The sequence below is a fragment of the Corvus brachyrhynchos genome, unplaced genomic scaffold, assembly GCF_000691975.1.
Source record: "Corvus brachyrhynchos isolate BGI_N302 unplaced genomic scaffold, ASM69197v1 scaffold105, whole genome shotgun sequence".
Classification (NCBI taxonomy): domain Eukaryota; kingdom Metazoa; phylum Chordata; class Aves; order Passeriformes; family Corvidae; genus Corvus; species Corvus brachyrhynchos.
Genome location: NW_008238452.1, coordinates 3,859,417 through 3,873,242, shown reverse-complemented (window position 1 = coordinate 3,873,242; position 13,826 = coordinate 3,859,417). Strand labels below are relative to the sequence as shown.

General features: G+C 38.2%; 1 protein-coding gene across 1 annotated transcript in view; it reads right to left on the bottom strand.

The window, feature by feature from the left end:
* Positions 1-339: 339 nt before the first annotated feature.
* Positions 340-13,826, bottom strand: part of TRPC3 (transient receptor potential cation channel subfamily C member 3) — a 35,691-nt gene continuing 22,204 nt past the window's right edge. The window contains exons 4-12 of the mRNA XM_008635734.2: positions 12,304-12,468; positions 10,009-10,225; positions 8,672-8,905; positions 7,323-7,587; positions 6,625-6,820; positions 5,323-5,532; positions 3,762-3,845; positions 3,213-3,288; positions 340-912 (exon numbers count right to left, since the gene is read on the bottom strand). Coding sequence (XP_008633956.1) covers positions 770-912; positions 3,213-3,288; positions 3,762-3,845; positions 5,323-5,532; positions 6,625-6,820; positions 7,323-7,587; positions 8,672-8,905; positions 10,009-10,225; positions 12,304-12,468 — 1,590 coding nt within the window. The 3' untranslated portion in view covers positions 340-769. The remainder of the gene's footprint in view (positions 913-3,212; positions 3,289-3,761; positions 3,846-5,322; positions 5,533-6,624; positions 6,821-7,322; positions 7,588-8,671; positions 8,906-10,008; positions 10,226-12,303; positions 12,469-13,826) is intronic.

Here is a 13,826-nt window from a genome sequence, read left to right as displayed (position 1 = left end):
CGGGAACGTCCCTGAGGGATGTCCCGGGCTCGGTGCCGAACCACCGGGACGCATCCATACAGTAGGAAAGCTTTATTTAACAACGAAGCCAAAAATAGCAGCCCTGCACGGAGTCTGAGTTAAAAAAAAAAAAAAAATCCTTACTTTTCCCAGAGTAAATACCCTGAATTAAGGAAGGGTCGGTGCGGGTACGTGTATACACAGACAAGTTAAACAGTGCTGCTGCCATTAGATTCGCACTTACCTGGTTCTCAGCAACTCCTTGTGGTCATAACCATGAGTTCTGGGCTTACACGCGTTACTAGCACCACTAATAAAGAACAAAGATTTCACGTAATCCTCCACTCATCTCTAGTTGGTTTATTGTAGTATGAAAAATCCTATTTTGTACCTGGACACTGCAAGGAACAGAGTATTACGCTGTATCTGTTAATTTTTTGTCTTGCAAATTTAGTGCAAAGAATTCTCCATATGTAGTCATAAACCTGTTAAAATATCAGCAATCAATACCATTATACCTTTTTAATGCATAAATGCAAAAAAAAAAAAAAATGTTATGATCGTTCTTGCTTTTAGACAATTGAAATGAAGAGAGCAATCTTTTTGTGGTGAGTTAATAAAAGTTCCTAAGACTAAATTCCAGAGAAGCTGTACATAAAGTTATTTAGTGCTAAAAATCTACAATACATTATTTTCAAGTATAAGATACTGAAATATTATTGCCAATAAATAGTTGTGCTGTAGTCGAAGCCACGGTTCCTTTGTTGAATCATTCACACCTCAGCATATTAGGATTTAGTTTCTCACTGAGTTTATGTATTAAAATTGCCAACTCTTCTGTTGCTTGGGACTTATCCTCCAACAGTTCGTAGCGAAGACTGGAGATGTCCTGTTTGATTTCCTTTAATTCACCTGTATTAATAATGGAAAGAAACACTTGTTAGCAAAGTTTAACATTCAGTCAATACTCTTCTGTTAAGTCACATCAGTGCCTATTTCAGGTTATCATCCCAAAATGTTCATGAGAGCAGGTACAGGATGGGTCAGGAGGATTTACCTCTTCTTCATTCTCAAAGAGACATGTCTCCATCCCTAAATAGTACCAAAGGAATTTTAACAGTCCATTGAGGTCTCACATTGTGCTCCACATGTATACAGAACATCAAAGGTTCACAAAGGGCTGTACAAAGGTTAATGAATTAATCACACCAACACTGCTGAACAGCTGGTAAATATTAGTATCTCCTTTTTAGAGAGAAAAGGAAAAGAGATTTTCTTCTGAAGAGATGTGCCAAAATCACAAAGGAAAAGTGTGGCAGAGCTGGCAGTAAAACTCACAGCTTCTGAGTCTCTCTCCTCTTCCTTACCAACATCCTTGGAATTAGAAAAAGTCAACCAATTTAACATTATGTTACAATTTGACACAAATACAAAAAACACATTTAAACAAAGACAGCTGTCAAGTCCAGGCTTGTAATAAGCAGCACCATGTTTTCCATTGTAGGATCTTCAGTTCAAGAGCAAAAGCTTTTTAAAATGTTCAAGTACATTTCTTCCAGCAAGTGTGAGGGATGTGAATTCTTATACAGTATCTGGAAATTATTTGTCATGTATGAAATACAAGAGTATGAAGAAGCACCTAAGTTCTCTAGTGATGCAGGACAGGGAAAAATCCCTAGACTTTTGTAAAAGCAGTTGTAGTACATAGGAATGCCAATGTTTTCTATTTAGGGTATAGCAGACTTCAAGAATTGTGTCTTCAGAGGCTGGGTCTGTACTTTGGGTACCAGTGAGATGCTCAGGGCACAGAGCACTGGTTTGGCTGTGCAGCTGAAGAATAAAAATCAAGGGTTACCTGCCCTGCTCAAAGTGGACTGTCCTCTACAGAATCTGGTGCCAAAGCCGGAACCATGATGTCAGCAAACCCTGATTCTTCTGCACTGTCTTGCTAATTTGAACACATCTCTGCCAACACCAAAGCGGCATCAGGGACCTGGAAAGGGCTGGCACTGCTGGTGACAGAACAGTCTTTTCATCAGTCACTAGGTAGATGATTTCCTACATCACAGAGCAGGAGCAGGAGGAAGCAGTGGGAATTCAGGAGAGCAGAACACTGAGAGGATTCACTTTTAGGAGCCTTTCTGCTTTTGTCACTGACAAGCACAGCTCTGTACAGACACACAGCATGGGGAAGTGTCAGGATAACAGTCAGTGCACAATGCTGCCTTTTGAAGGCACAGAAGGGGATTTAATTTAATCTTTTTTGCTCCCTGCTTCTTGCTGCAGAGAGTTATAGGTAAGCAGAGAGCAACTAAGGAGAAAAACAGAAGCTTTATTGCCTTAGCTGAGAGCTGAGCAGCCCTTTTAGGGCCCTCACATCACACATGCACACAGCTGCCTGATGCTGCCGTGACAATAAAACATCTGACCTCAGGCTGTCCATCACTGCATCACTCTATTGCTTGATAACATTTTATCTAGAGTTCTTGTCTGGGGATCTGCCCAGAGCACAACAGTTTCCCTGCTGGACTGCAGGCCTGTGTTTCATTCCTGGAAGGCTGGAGGAAGGAGGACAACATTTGCCTTAATCTCATCCCAGTGGTGAGTTAGGGTTTGCTCCTGGAGCATGCACCTCTCTCTCACAGGTGCCAGGGAGCTCAGATCCATTGTTTCTTAAAAGGTCTCCCACTAAAATAGTGGTTACATTTGCCATTTTTTATCACCATGCAGCTGACTGTGGAGCTTTGTTTTATGATGGGCAGCTTCACAGGTGATTATTCCTCATAGCTTTATGAAGGAAGGCAAGATAAGTTCATGGTGTGAAGTGGTAAATTGTGTGTAATTGTGTGTTCAGATGAATGAAACAGAGAGAAAGATCCTGCAGCTTTGATTAGGACTCTGGAAGTGTGAATACAGTTAGTGGCTCCTTCACAGATTTCCTCTGTGCATTATGTCTGTGCTCTCATTTTCTATCTGTAAAATGGGGCCGATAATATTTCTCAGTTCTACTTCTTTAGTCCTACTTTTCCATTTTTTTGATGACATGGGCATACTTCCATTACTATCTGAGCCTCAGTGCATGTGCAATAGAAATAATCCCTCTTTTCACTCAAAACCCCTGTGCATCACTGTAATACTGGTTCCTAATACAATGAATTTTTTCCTAATGAAAAAAATTGTCTCTGAATATTGCAGACAGTCTTTCTTCTTACCTTCATTGACTTCATCATTTTCTTTGTCCACTTGTGCTTTCAGAACATAACGTTTTATCAGCCTCTTCATTATTTGCTGCCAGATTAAAACAGTTATATAATCAGATGCGATTATATAATTAAACACCGTTCATTTTTCTTTCTTAGCTCTCTCTGTCACATCTGCCTAAGAGAAAGAATGAACAGCCCCAGATGAAGCAGTTGCCTCACGTGTGCTTTTCTGGGGGCATGCTGAGAAAGGAAGGGAAGCAGCCAACCTAGTTAGCTTTCACGTCCTCTCCCCAGAAACCAATTTCAGATGTTTGCTCCTCATGCTTTCCCAACTGGGACATCAAAGACCAATTTTAAGTACTGTATGAACTAGTTTTGAAATGCTTCAAATAATGGGGCTTGAGCACAGTAACTGTCTTTCAAGGAGCATCCTAGAGTTTGATTTCTACAGCAGGTTTTCTTTATCTGGTGAAGGCAAAATGGACTTGAAACACAAAATTCTGCTAGAACCTTGTCACAGTTCTATTACTCAGGACAGTGATCCCTGTATGTAGTTACCTGATAGCGTGTTGGCTGATTGAGAATGCTGTTAAAACTGTGGGATTCAAAAACTCTGGAGTTCGACTGAGTGAAAAGGTTTAACTAGGAAGAAACAAGACAAAATTAAAATAAATTATGGAATTCACAGTTAGAATTCAGCTCCATTATTCTTTTTCTTTAGACATATTGGGGATGTTTCCATCTTTTACTATATCAGAATATTATTTTTTAAAAACTGAGATTGCCTTGAATTATATGTTGGTTTTGTTTTGGTTTTTTTAAATGCTGATAATTTTAGCCATCCTGTTCTGAGGAAATAGTGATAACTTGGAGGCAGGGATGAGTGGCCAGAGCAAAAAGAGACCCTCTAACCTGGCTTTAACAAAGAGCTGTTGTGGATCTGCACCCTTGAGCACACTTTTTACTACAAATACATGCTCAAATCAGCTCTGCTTAGTTGAAAGGAGTTTGCCAAAGAACCATTTTCAGGAATAGCAGTACAATTTTTAAAATGGTCATTGTTCAACTGATCACAAAGCCATCTGATACCAGATAATTTAAGGGTTTTGTAGAAGTGGGCTAGAAACAGAAGAGAAAAAGAAAAGCCACCTTGGCATTGTGACCAATGCAGAAGGTTTGTTACTTCCAGATCAGAAAGAAAAGCCACCTTGGCATTGTGACCAATGCAGGTTTGTTACTTCCAGATCAGGGACCTCCCTCTTCTCTCAGATACACTGGTGGGGGTGAAGTAAAAAAAGTGTATCTATAGATTCAGCCCACTAATGTGAACCTGTCATTAATTTTGTGTGGCCAATTAGAAGTCACCAAATCACTTTCTGTTCATTTATAGCAAAACAAACACAAATTATTTTCAAAGTACTGCTTTCAGTCTTGGCAATACAAAGGGCCTTGAGCCTAACTTACAAAAAAAGCCACATGTATCCTCTTTAATCTGTCTATGCCCCAGTTTGCCATCAGTAAAACGAGGGGAATTGTTACCTAATTCTCACAAGGGCATTGAGACACTGCATTCCATTCATATTTGTAAAGAACATTTAGATACCCAAATTTAGAATGTCATGGAAATGCTGAAGATTGCTAATCTGGCCTTCTTCCAGTTGGCTTCAGCTTGGAACAAGCTTTGACAGCAGGAAGTGAATTATCACACAGACCACACTTTTCCTTTCACTAGAACAGGAAAAGGAGGAAGTTTTCCCTCCTTAACCCTCCCCCTTTTTTTTACCCTGACCTAAAACTTTTTCTGATGAAGGCTTAAAGCATCTTGATTCAATATTCAAGTAACTCCTTGTGGGAAGTGTTTGCATCTTTGAATACTCATCAATTTTTTGTTTTAATTATGTTTTCCCAGGCATTGGATTTTGTGCTCTAATAAAATTTATAGTGATTTTTTGTTTTATGCAGTATGTTTAGGCAGTCTGAAATAGAGATCTATTAATATAAATGATTAATTACTGTACTATCATCAGAAGCTTGGATTATAGGCTAAAACTAAAAAGAAACACGACTGCTGGAATGGACACACAATTCGTCACTGCAATGAAAAGATCTCAGAACCTACCCTAGATTTGGAGTTGCCCATTCCCATTTCAATGTCCTTCTGTAGCCGTCTCCTCCTGCACTTTGAAAAGTTAACGATCCTCATGATGAAATAGAAAAAAGATTTGGGGCTTGGTACAAGACTGAAGGGTGGAGGTAATGTTTTTCCATCATCAAAATAAGACAGCCAAAGTTTAGAACGAGCAAACTTCCACTCTACATCACTGTCATCCTGCGTTAGGAAATAAAAACAGATTATGTTCTTGGTTTCTATGAAATGCAAAGCTTCTTTCAAATGAAACTTCTTTTAAATATCTTTCTGGTTTTACATAAAATATTATTTTCTTGCTAGTAAGACTTCCAGCAGCTCTGCAAAAATGCAGCCATTTTACTTAGTCTATTTCAACCAAATTTCAGTTGTCTCTTTATGGCAACATTTCATTGAGAATACTTAGTTCAAGCACGTGAAGCATTTAAACAAGCATAATTTTTGCACTGAGTGAAAGCCAACATATAAACTCCTTGCTATTTAAAGTGGAGCTTTCAGGGATTTTTCAAGTCTTGTTTTTCTTATTAAAGTGGTCACATGAGTTTGGTACTTGCACAAGTATTGAAGTACTAGACTCAAGGCAAAAAATGGCTTAAAATGGTAGTGCTCACAGCTTTTTACATAACCAGGACAAGTAACTCTGATTTATAATGGACTATAGAAAATACAAACTTCGTGGTCATGAAGAAATTGTGTTAAATACTGACAAACTTATTTTGTCCTAATACATTCTTGCTGAAGTATTCCAAGGCTGGATTATAACTAGCTTTCTCCTGCCGAATTCCCTAACATTCCCCAGAACTCATGGAAAAGACTGGGAATGACATATTCATTTGTGCACTATGTCTTAGATAATCCTTCTTCCTGTTTGTGTGGGTATGTGCCTGCATCTGTATAAATGCAGTACTCTTTGAACCCATGGTCTGGAAAGCTGGCACTATAAATACACTTTTACTTTCATTTCAGCAACCGGAGATTTATTTTTGAAACGCAGGTATCTTCATTACTCCACATTTTCTGATTTTTTTTTTTTTAATTGAAGTTGGATACCAAATATAATGTGTACATGGCACAAGATAAACTACTTTAGAACCCGTGAGGTTCTGCAAGTTTGGCTGAGTTGTTAGATAAAGTCAGCCCTATTTTATACATTTTGTGATATCCTTTACTGTGGTAATCTCTTCTTTGTACTTCTGCATATCACTGAAATAATTCATATTAACTCTACCCTTTTTTCAGCATAACAGAAGAGAACAACTTGAGAACAGAGCCCACCTCAATTTCTTGATATGAACTGTTGATCATGGCAATCAGCATGTTGAGCAGAACCACCACCATTGTTACGTTGTATATGCCATAAAGAACATAACCAATGTTCTCGATGAACTTATGATCGTATTTGAGGACAACAGAGGTTACTTCAGACAAGCCAAATATTGACCAAAATAAGGTCTTGAAACTTTCTTCCACTCTAGAGGGAAAAAAAAAAGAGGAAGGCATTGTTACTAACTACACAAATAAATATATAAGTTGTGTTTACAATGACTGATAAACAATCTCAATTAATTTTCCTGTGAATCAGGTTTGTAGAGCACTGATCAAAACAGCAAATATGCAAGGAAGCTTTTTTCACAGCAGTTTCCATTTCTCCCCTGTGCTCTACCTATCCATCAGAGCTAACAGAACAACAGGAACTAGAAAGGTGTTTTATATCAAATAATATTCTCTTACAGTTGGTTGCCCACAAGTCTGCGTGATTGAAATATATACAGGTGAAGTTATGTTAGGCTGAAATGAAAGCTTCCATTATACAAACAGGGAACAATTGGTCCTTTGTGTTCTGCTTTCTAAGGTCTTCAGTTTTATTTTAATGCCAAGAGAGAGTACACAGCATCTCACAGACTTTGGTACCTTAGTGAAAAACCTGAAAGTTTCATATTGGCTTTTTACTTACACTGAAACTTCATACTTACGTTGTAAAGGCTGGGTTTAGTTTAGCTCCAAGGTAGTAGGAGTACAGTATGAACATTCCAATCATAAATGCAAGAAATACCATAATAAAAAGGACCATAAACTTGAAGATGTCCTTAACAGTCCTTCCAAGTGAGATCTGCAAGGGCCCAAAACTCTCATTTGCAGGCAGGATATATGCGATCCGAGAAAAGCTGAGAACAACAGCAATTGCATAAAGGCCTTCAGATATTATCTGGGGATCAGATGGGAGCCATTTATCTCTAGCTGGAAGATACGAAATACAGGGGTTACTCATTTATCACAACGTTGAAGAATAAACCTTGATAGGATTTTTCCACTAACATGTCTGAATTTAGTTGAGACAAATATTTGAAGAGTCTAATAGTTGCTGCTCTATTCCTATTTAATTTGAGTCACAAATGATGAATATGAGTTGCATTACCTTCTGTTAGAAGAAAAGTGACTTGAAGAAACATGACATTTTCTTCTGCAGTTTGCATTTTAACCTGAACTAGAGAGTAATTCCTTATTGCTTTTCTTAACATGCCTGTATTAGCTATCTTAACAAGCACCGTGCTAAAGCTGGAAAATTTATTCCTATTTGGTGTTTTATTGATGGGAAGTTAAGTGTTGCCTGATGAACAATTTCATTTATTAGTTACACCAAGCTTTTGCTTTTTGCAGGATATAACCTAGTTCCCATAGTGATGATAAAGATTTTTGCCAATTACCTCGAAAGAAATAGGACTGTGGGTTTTACACACAATGTGCACAGAAGCAATACATAAATTACTATGTGAATTCATGCACCATCTTAGCAGAGCAACACTGAATTAAAGTGTGTTTCATATCAAAATCCCATGTGTTTCTAAATGTGTATTTACACACGCACAAGTTCAGAGTGGTTATATTGCAATTAAGGTAAGTAACAAAACCAAGTCTGCTGTTAAAAGATATTGAAGCCCATAAAACACATCCTAAAATACACTGTCAGCAGCATTTTCTTGTGTTGCAAATACAGACACACACCTTTATTGACAATCTCTGCACTGCAATTAGTATTTAGTACTTTTATTCTACTTAAGCAGACAGGGCCACCATCCTTCCCTCAGGAGGAAATGCTGATAGATGTTGAGGAATACGAATAACTATCAAACAACTGAACAACAACAACAAAAAAAATCACATCAACATTTTATCTGTTATGCAATTAGCCAAGAATAAAATATAACTTCCAAATGTTTAAAATCAAGGGGGTCAAATTTAACTCTAGGGTAAAGAGAGGCTTCTAAATGCATCCTTCAAGCTTTCCTATGTTCAAACTGTTTTGTAGATAAACTAAGCTCACCATAAGTAAAATATTCAATTTCTGGAGGAAGTGTGACCTCAGAGAGGTCATTCTCCTCAATGTAGTTGTCCACATACTGTTGTGCTTTTGTGGCCTGAAGGAATGCCAGGAGCCTGGCTGTGAAAGCGGCAATGAAAATGGACAGCATCCCAAAATCCAGAACATTCCACAACTGCAAGATGTATTCCCTGGGTCCTTCCAGCCACAGCTCTTTGCATTCTGACCACATCATACCTGCAACAAGAAATGAAAAAGCACAGCAATGTTTGCCAAACAGTTTTCATTTAAATTCCCTGCATTCTCCCGTTTCATGGAAGTGGTTGATACCAGTGGAGCAGAGATTCACTTATTTGCAGTATCACAGCATCATCGTCCCCTTGACTAAGGTTATACTCTCTTGGTTTCAACAGGGTTGATGGAATAGCAAGGTATTAATTGAGATTAATTAATGTAAATTTAGTTCAGACATCACGAGAGAGGGTGGCGTAGAGCCTTGACTTCACAGTGAAAGTATTGTGGCCTAACAACAAGACTTCTGTAATTCCAAAGGAGGAAAAATAAAGTGTGGGGAAAAAATGTCCTCTTACTTTCTTACCATTTACATTCCTAAACCACTTCTGAATCAGAGGGTTTAATTTTTCCACAGGAACACAACTACCCAACAACACAGATGACCAAATATAAATGGTACAATTATACTACTGTTTTTCCACTTTGCAGAATAAGATGCTTTTCAGCATGCAAAGTGGAATTTGGCTAGGTGTAATTCGGTTTTCTTACTCAAACTTCTCCTCAGAAATTAATTTATGTGGATCCAATTCAGATCACAGCCTCACCATAACCTTGAGATGTAGTTGTTGTGAATCAAGACTTTTTCCTTGATTCAAAGAAGTTTCTTAGGGAAAATAAAAACCCAACAAATAACAACATCACAACCCCACAACTTTCTGTCCTTTTTTCCCTGGCTGTGTAATTCAGAGGGGCTGCTGCTGCCATCCCAACCACAGTCAGAGTAGCCACACACTGGATTGGAAGATCCCAGTCCCTGCCTTCTGCCAAATAAAGAGGCTCCTCCCCATGAGTATAAGCTGGGACTCCCAGAGGGCAGCTCATCTTCCTACCCTGACACAGTTTAAGATAAAGCAGTGCTTAAACCAGGAGATACAAATGATTAAAAATCTGTTCTAATGCCCTGTTTATTAGGTTTATCAGGGTTTATTAGTTGCTGGACACAGCAGCTGGATCAAAGGCTTGGGACCTGGGCTTCTCTCCCCCCTTTCAGAATTTCTATTTGCAGGAAAGAAGGTGACAGTAACATGAAGGGGCAATATACCTACCAAGAACCCACACCATGATCAGCATTTCTGTCCAGGTGAACTGGGTGGTCTTCACCCTAAAGATCTGCTTGGGGTAATCAGTGACAGTGACATTCGGCAGTGTCGTTATGCCCTCAAATCTGTCTGAAGCATTGAACACAAGCAGGCCTAGGAAAATAATGAAGGAGGCTGCATGTGCCACAAATTTCATAAATGGGCTTCGAAGAATTCTTCCAAGCTGCAAAGGCAGAATGAAAGCAGTCACTCAGTTTTCTCAAAGAAACACCAGGCAGTCCAGAAGCATAAATGGGCACTCAAAGCTCAGTACAGCCAGAAACCTTATTCCTAAAGGATATTCTTCCAAGAGCACTCAACTGTGATGCTTTGCCATGTCATACAAAAGCCTCCACAGGGAGCCTCACGGAGTATGCTGTCCTGTTAGTGAGTGCTCATGTTATTCCATAAACTCTAGATGGCAATGTTTGAGGGGAAACACTCCAAGGAATTGCAAATGAACTATGGCAGTGACCAGAAAGAGTTTGTAAAGCAAGCCCAGGGAAAGATAAATTATTAAAATCTCCAACTAGCAAAACATTTTCCCTACCAACAGGAGTGTACTATTAGCTTGTCTGTGACTACAGCTCTAGGAAAAATTGTTTTCTTATCTCTGGCTACTATATTCATCCACAGGACATGTTCAGAGCTCTAAGTGCCAAATAAGTATCTATGTCTATTAAAAATAATGACTGTTCCACAAAATGGACTAGGAAAAATAAGATCAGAAATACTAGTGATTTTAAAATAAATCCAGCAGGTTTAATTCACATCTGCACCTGGTAAAAGAACAAAACAACAGCAGCAGGGGCAGTCTGTCTGCACCAGAAGAGAGGACCAGCTGCTTCCAGAAGACCATATGAGATTTCTTATTTCAAGGAACTGTTTTCCTTGAAATTTGGGTCAGCTACTAAGAACTAAGCAGACCAGCTCACATTAAACTGCATTTACTACCTGGGCAAATAATCTCAGGTTTGCCTTCCCTTCCTGCTCCTGACCTTTAGAAAGCATTTTGTAATTGCAGTATCCAACAACTGACCTGAATGTATAGCACTTTTATTTGATATGAGCACTGAGGAAAAACATCAGATGTTTCTGCTACTGGGAATTAGAGCTCGAACACAAATGTCACTTTTCCATATTAGACGCCAGTTAAAAATATATTAATATGTTCCTATTATATGGAACTGTGAGGAATATATTTACTAAAGATATTAATGGAAAGTGACATTTCAGAGGATGAGAGTAACAGTTACACTATTTTCATAAAGCTTTATCTTTAAAGTAAATAAACATTTAACCCAGAGGAAAGACCAGGTTCCCTTCAAATGTGTAGGAAATGAGAAAAACCTTATCCTCTCTGAGATGAACTAAAATAATGAAATATAAAAAACCCTCACATTTCCTTGCTTTACACTTGGTAAGGAAATAAAATTGAAATACCACATTCAGCACAAGAGTAAATGTACTTAAATTTTTTTAAAATGCTAATGCAACAAAGAAATCTTCCTTCATCTGATTTACCAAAGACCTATCAATACACCTGATTTGCAAACAATTCACTTGCTACAGACTATCAGGATTTCAAAGACACTGCTGTTCCTTTCCTTGTGAGATCATCAGGAAAGGTAAAAGCACCCTTACACTTTCACGTATTTTTAAGAAGGTAAGGGTTTACAGCTATGCTCTTTTACAAATATACCCCACTACATGGTTGGAATGATGCATTTAATTTAATTTCTGTTCTGTGGTTCAGCTGGCAAACAGACCTCCTAGGGCTGGGATAACAAATACTTTACTTAAAATTAAGTTCCGCATCAGTAAAGTCAACAGATGTTCTGCTAATGGTTTATATGGGAACAGCATGAGACCTGAAGATGCCACCAGAGGAGACTCAATAAAGAATCTGAGTGGTGACTTTCAAAAAATCCATGTTACTAATACAAATAAATTGCACAGCAGAGACTGTGAGGTGAGCACAACCTAGGGAAATTTCAAAAAGAAAAAAAACTCTCAGAGAAGGTTATTTTTCTTTCCTTCAGCTTAATGCTAATTTATATTCATACTTCATCATTGTGGTCCCCTCTTTACAGTGCAAATAAAAAAAAACCCCATAGCATCTTTTGGCCCAAGATTAGAGATTGCTAAAAATATCATTAATTAGTTACAATTTGGAAGCAGCAGAAATTGCATGTTGACCACCAGAAAAGGAAAAGCAGCTCCCAGAACAGCACAAGACACATAATTTATAAAATTCAGTACCCTGCTACATGGTGCAATCCAATAACCAATGGCTAGAAAGGGAAGGCCCAATGCCACAACCAGCACAACCAGACACTTGATAGCAATGGTCTGCTCCCGTAATCCTGAGAGATTTTCATACCAGATTGTCAGTAGCTGTTGCTGACAGTTTGGATGGGCCACAAACTGCAAAGAAAAAAGAAAGAAAACCAAGACATGCTGTCATTAATAAGAAAAGTTTTATAACTGCTACATACACAATTGTGATCACCTTAGGGTCTAAAGTAACACTAGATGTTTAAGAACCATGTTTTTTTCTCATTTCCTTTAAAACAAAGGTTAATAAATAAAGAAGAAACTGCCACATCACAAGAGCATGTGGGACACCAGTTAAGTGCAAGGATGAACAGCCTGGTTTTCACAGCAGTTTGAAGAAATCTGGTAATACACTTGTCAATAACTAGTGAATCAGAACAAAGAAGGCTAGGTGTTTCACAAAAAGGGATTTGAAAATAAATCTGATAACTGGTAATTTGGGTTGGTTTAAGAGGGAGATTTGATATCAGTTGGTTATGCTCTGGAGAAAAGAATAAAAATACTGTAAACCTTGGATACCCATTTTATTATCCCTTGTACTCTGCAGAGATCATTATGTACTACATATACTGTTGTTTGCCAGGGCTTTCTTGCAAAACTCTATTAATATTCCAAATCTCATTAAAAAGTGCATAGAGTAGTACAGCAGGACAGACTTCTTAAATAAAATCAAATTAAATCATTGGCAATGAAAACAGGGAACCTTAAACCTCTCAAGAAGAGCAACCTGAAACTGCTGCATGAAATTTAGAAAGGGAGAAAATCTTCATACTTTAATCTACTTTGCTGTAAAATTAAAGTCCCTAAGCATTTTGATGTGTGATGCATTAAGCAGTTAGTTCACATATTAATGCAGTTTGTACATAAAGTGGAGTGGCCAAGAGAAATAAATAAAGAGGTTGTAAAAAAGTCTTTTAAGAAATTAATGTTGACTCAAACTGCTTCTGTTCTTTTTATTAGGCTGTCATCTTTGAAGCTTATGCACCATAAAAACTGCCAGCCTGGCCCATTTGAGAAGAGGAGATTGGGTTTTTGTGTGTTTGTGCATTCTGACATATGCCCCCAGCCTCTTCTTTTGCTAAGATAAATTTCATTGTCAACTCAGGACATCAAAGGGACAAATCCCACAGCAGATTAACTGTGGACAAAGGCAGGAAAGTAAATAATTATTTCAAATTACAAAGACATTTTTAAAATCAGGCTTAAAACTGTAGGGAAGAGGAGAGAAGAAACACCCGCATCATTCCTTCTGTTACCACAGGGAAGGGGAAGAAACAGTAAAGGAGCTTTAAGGAAGTTTACCCAGGGCTGGGAATCAGCCCACGGGCCCTGTGGCACCCCATCCAGAGCTCTGTGCTGGTTTATTCCCCATGTCTATCAACATTTTGATCTGACACTAAGAGGAGATCTGCTATAATTTAAAAAAAAAAAAAAAAAAAAAACAGAAA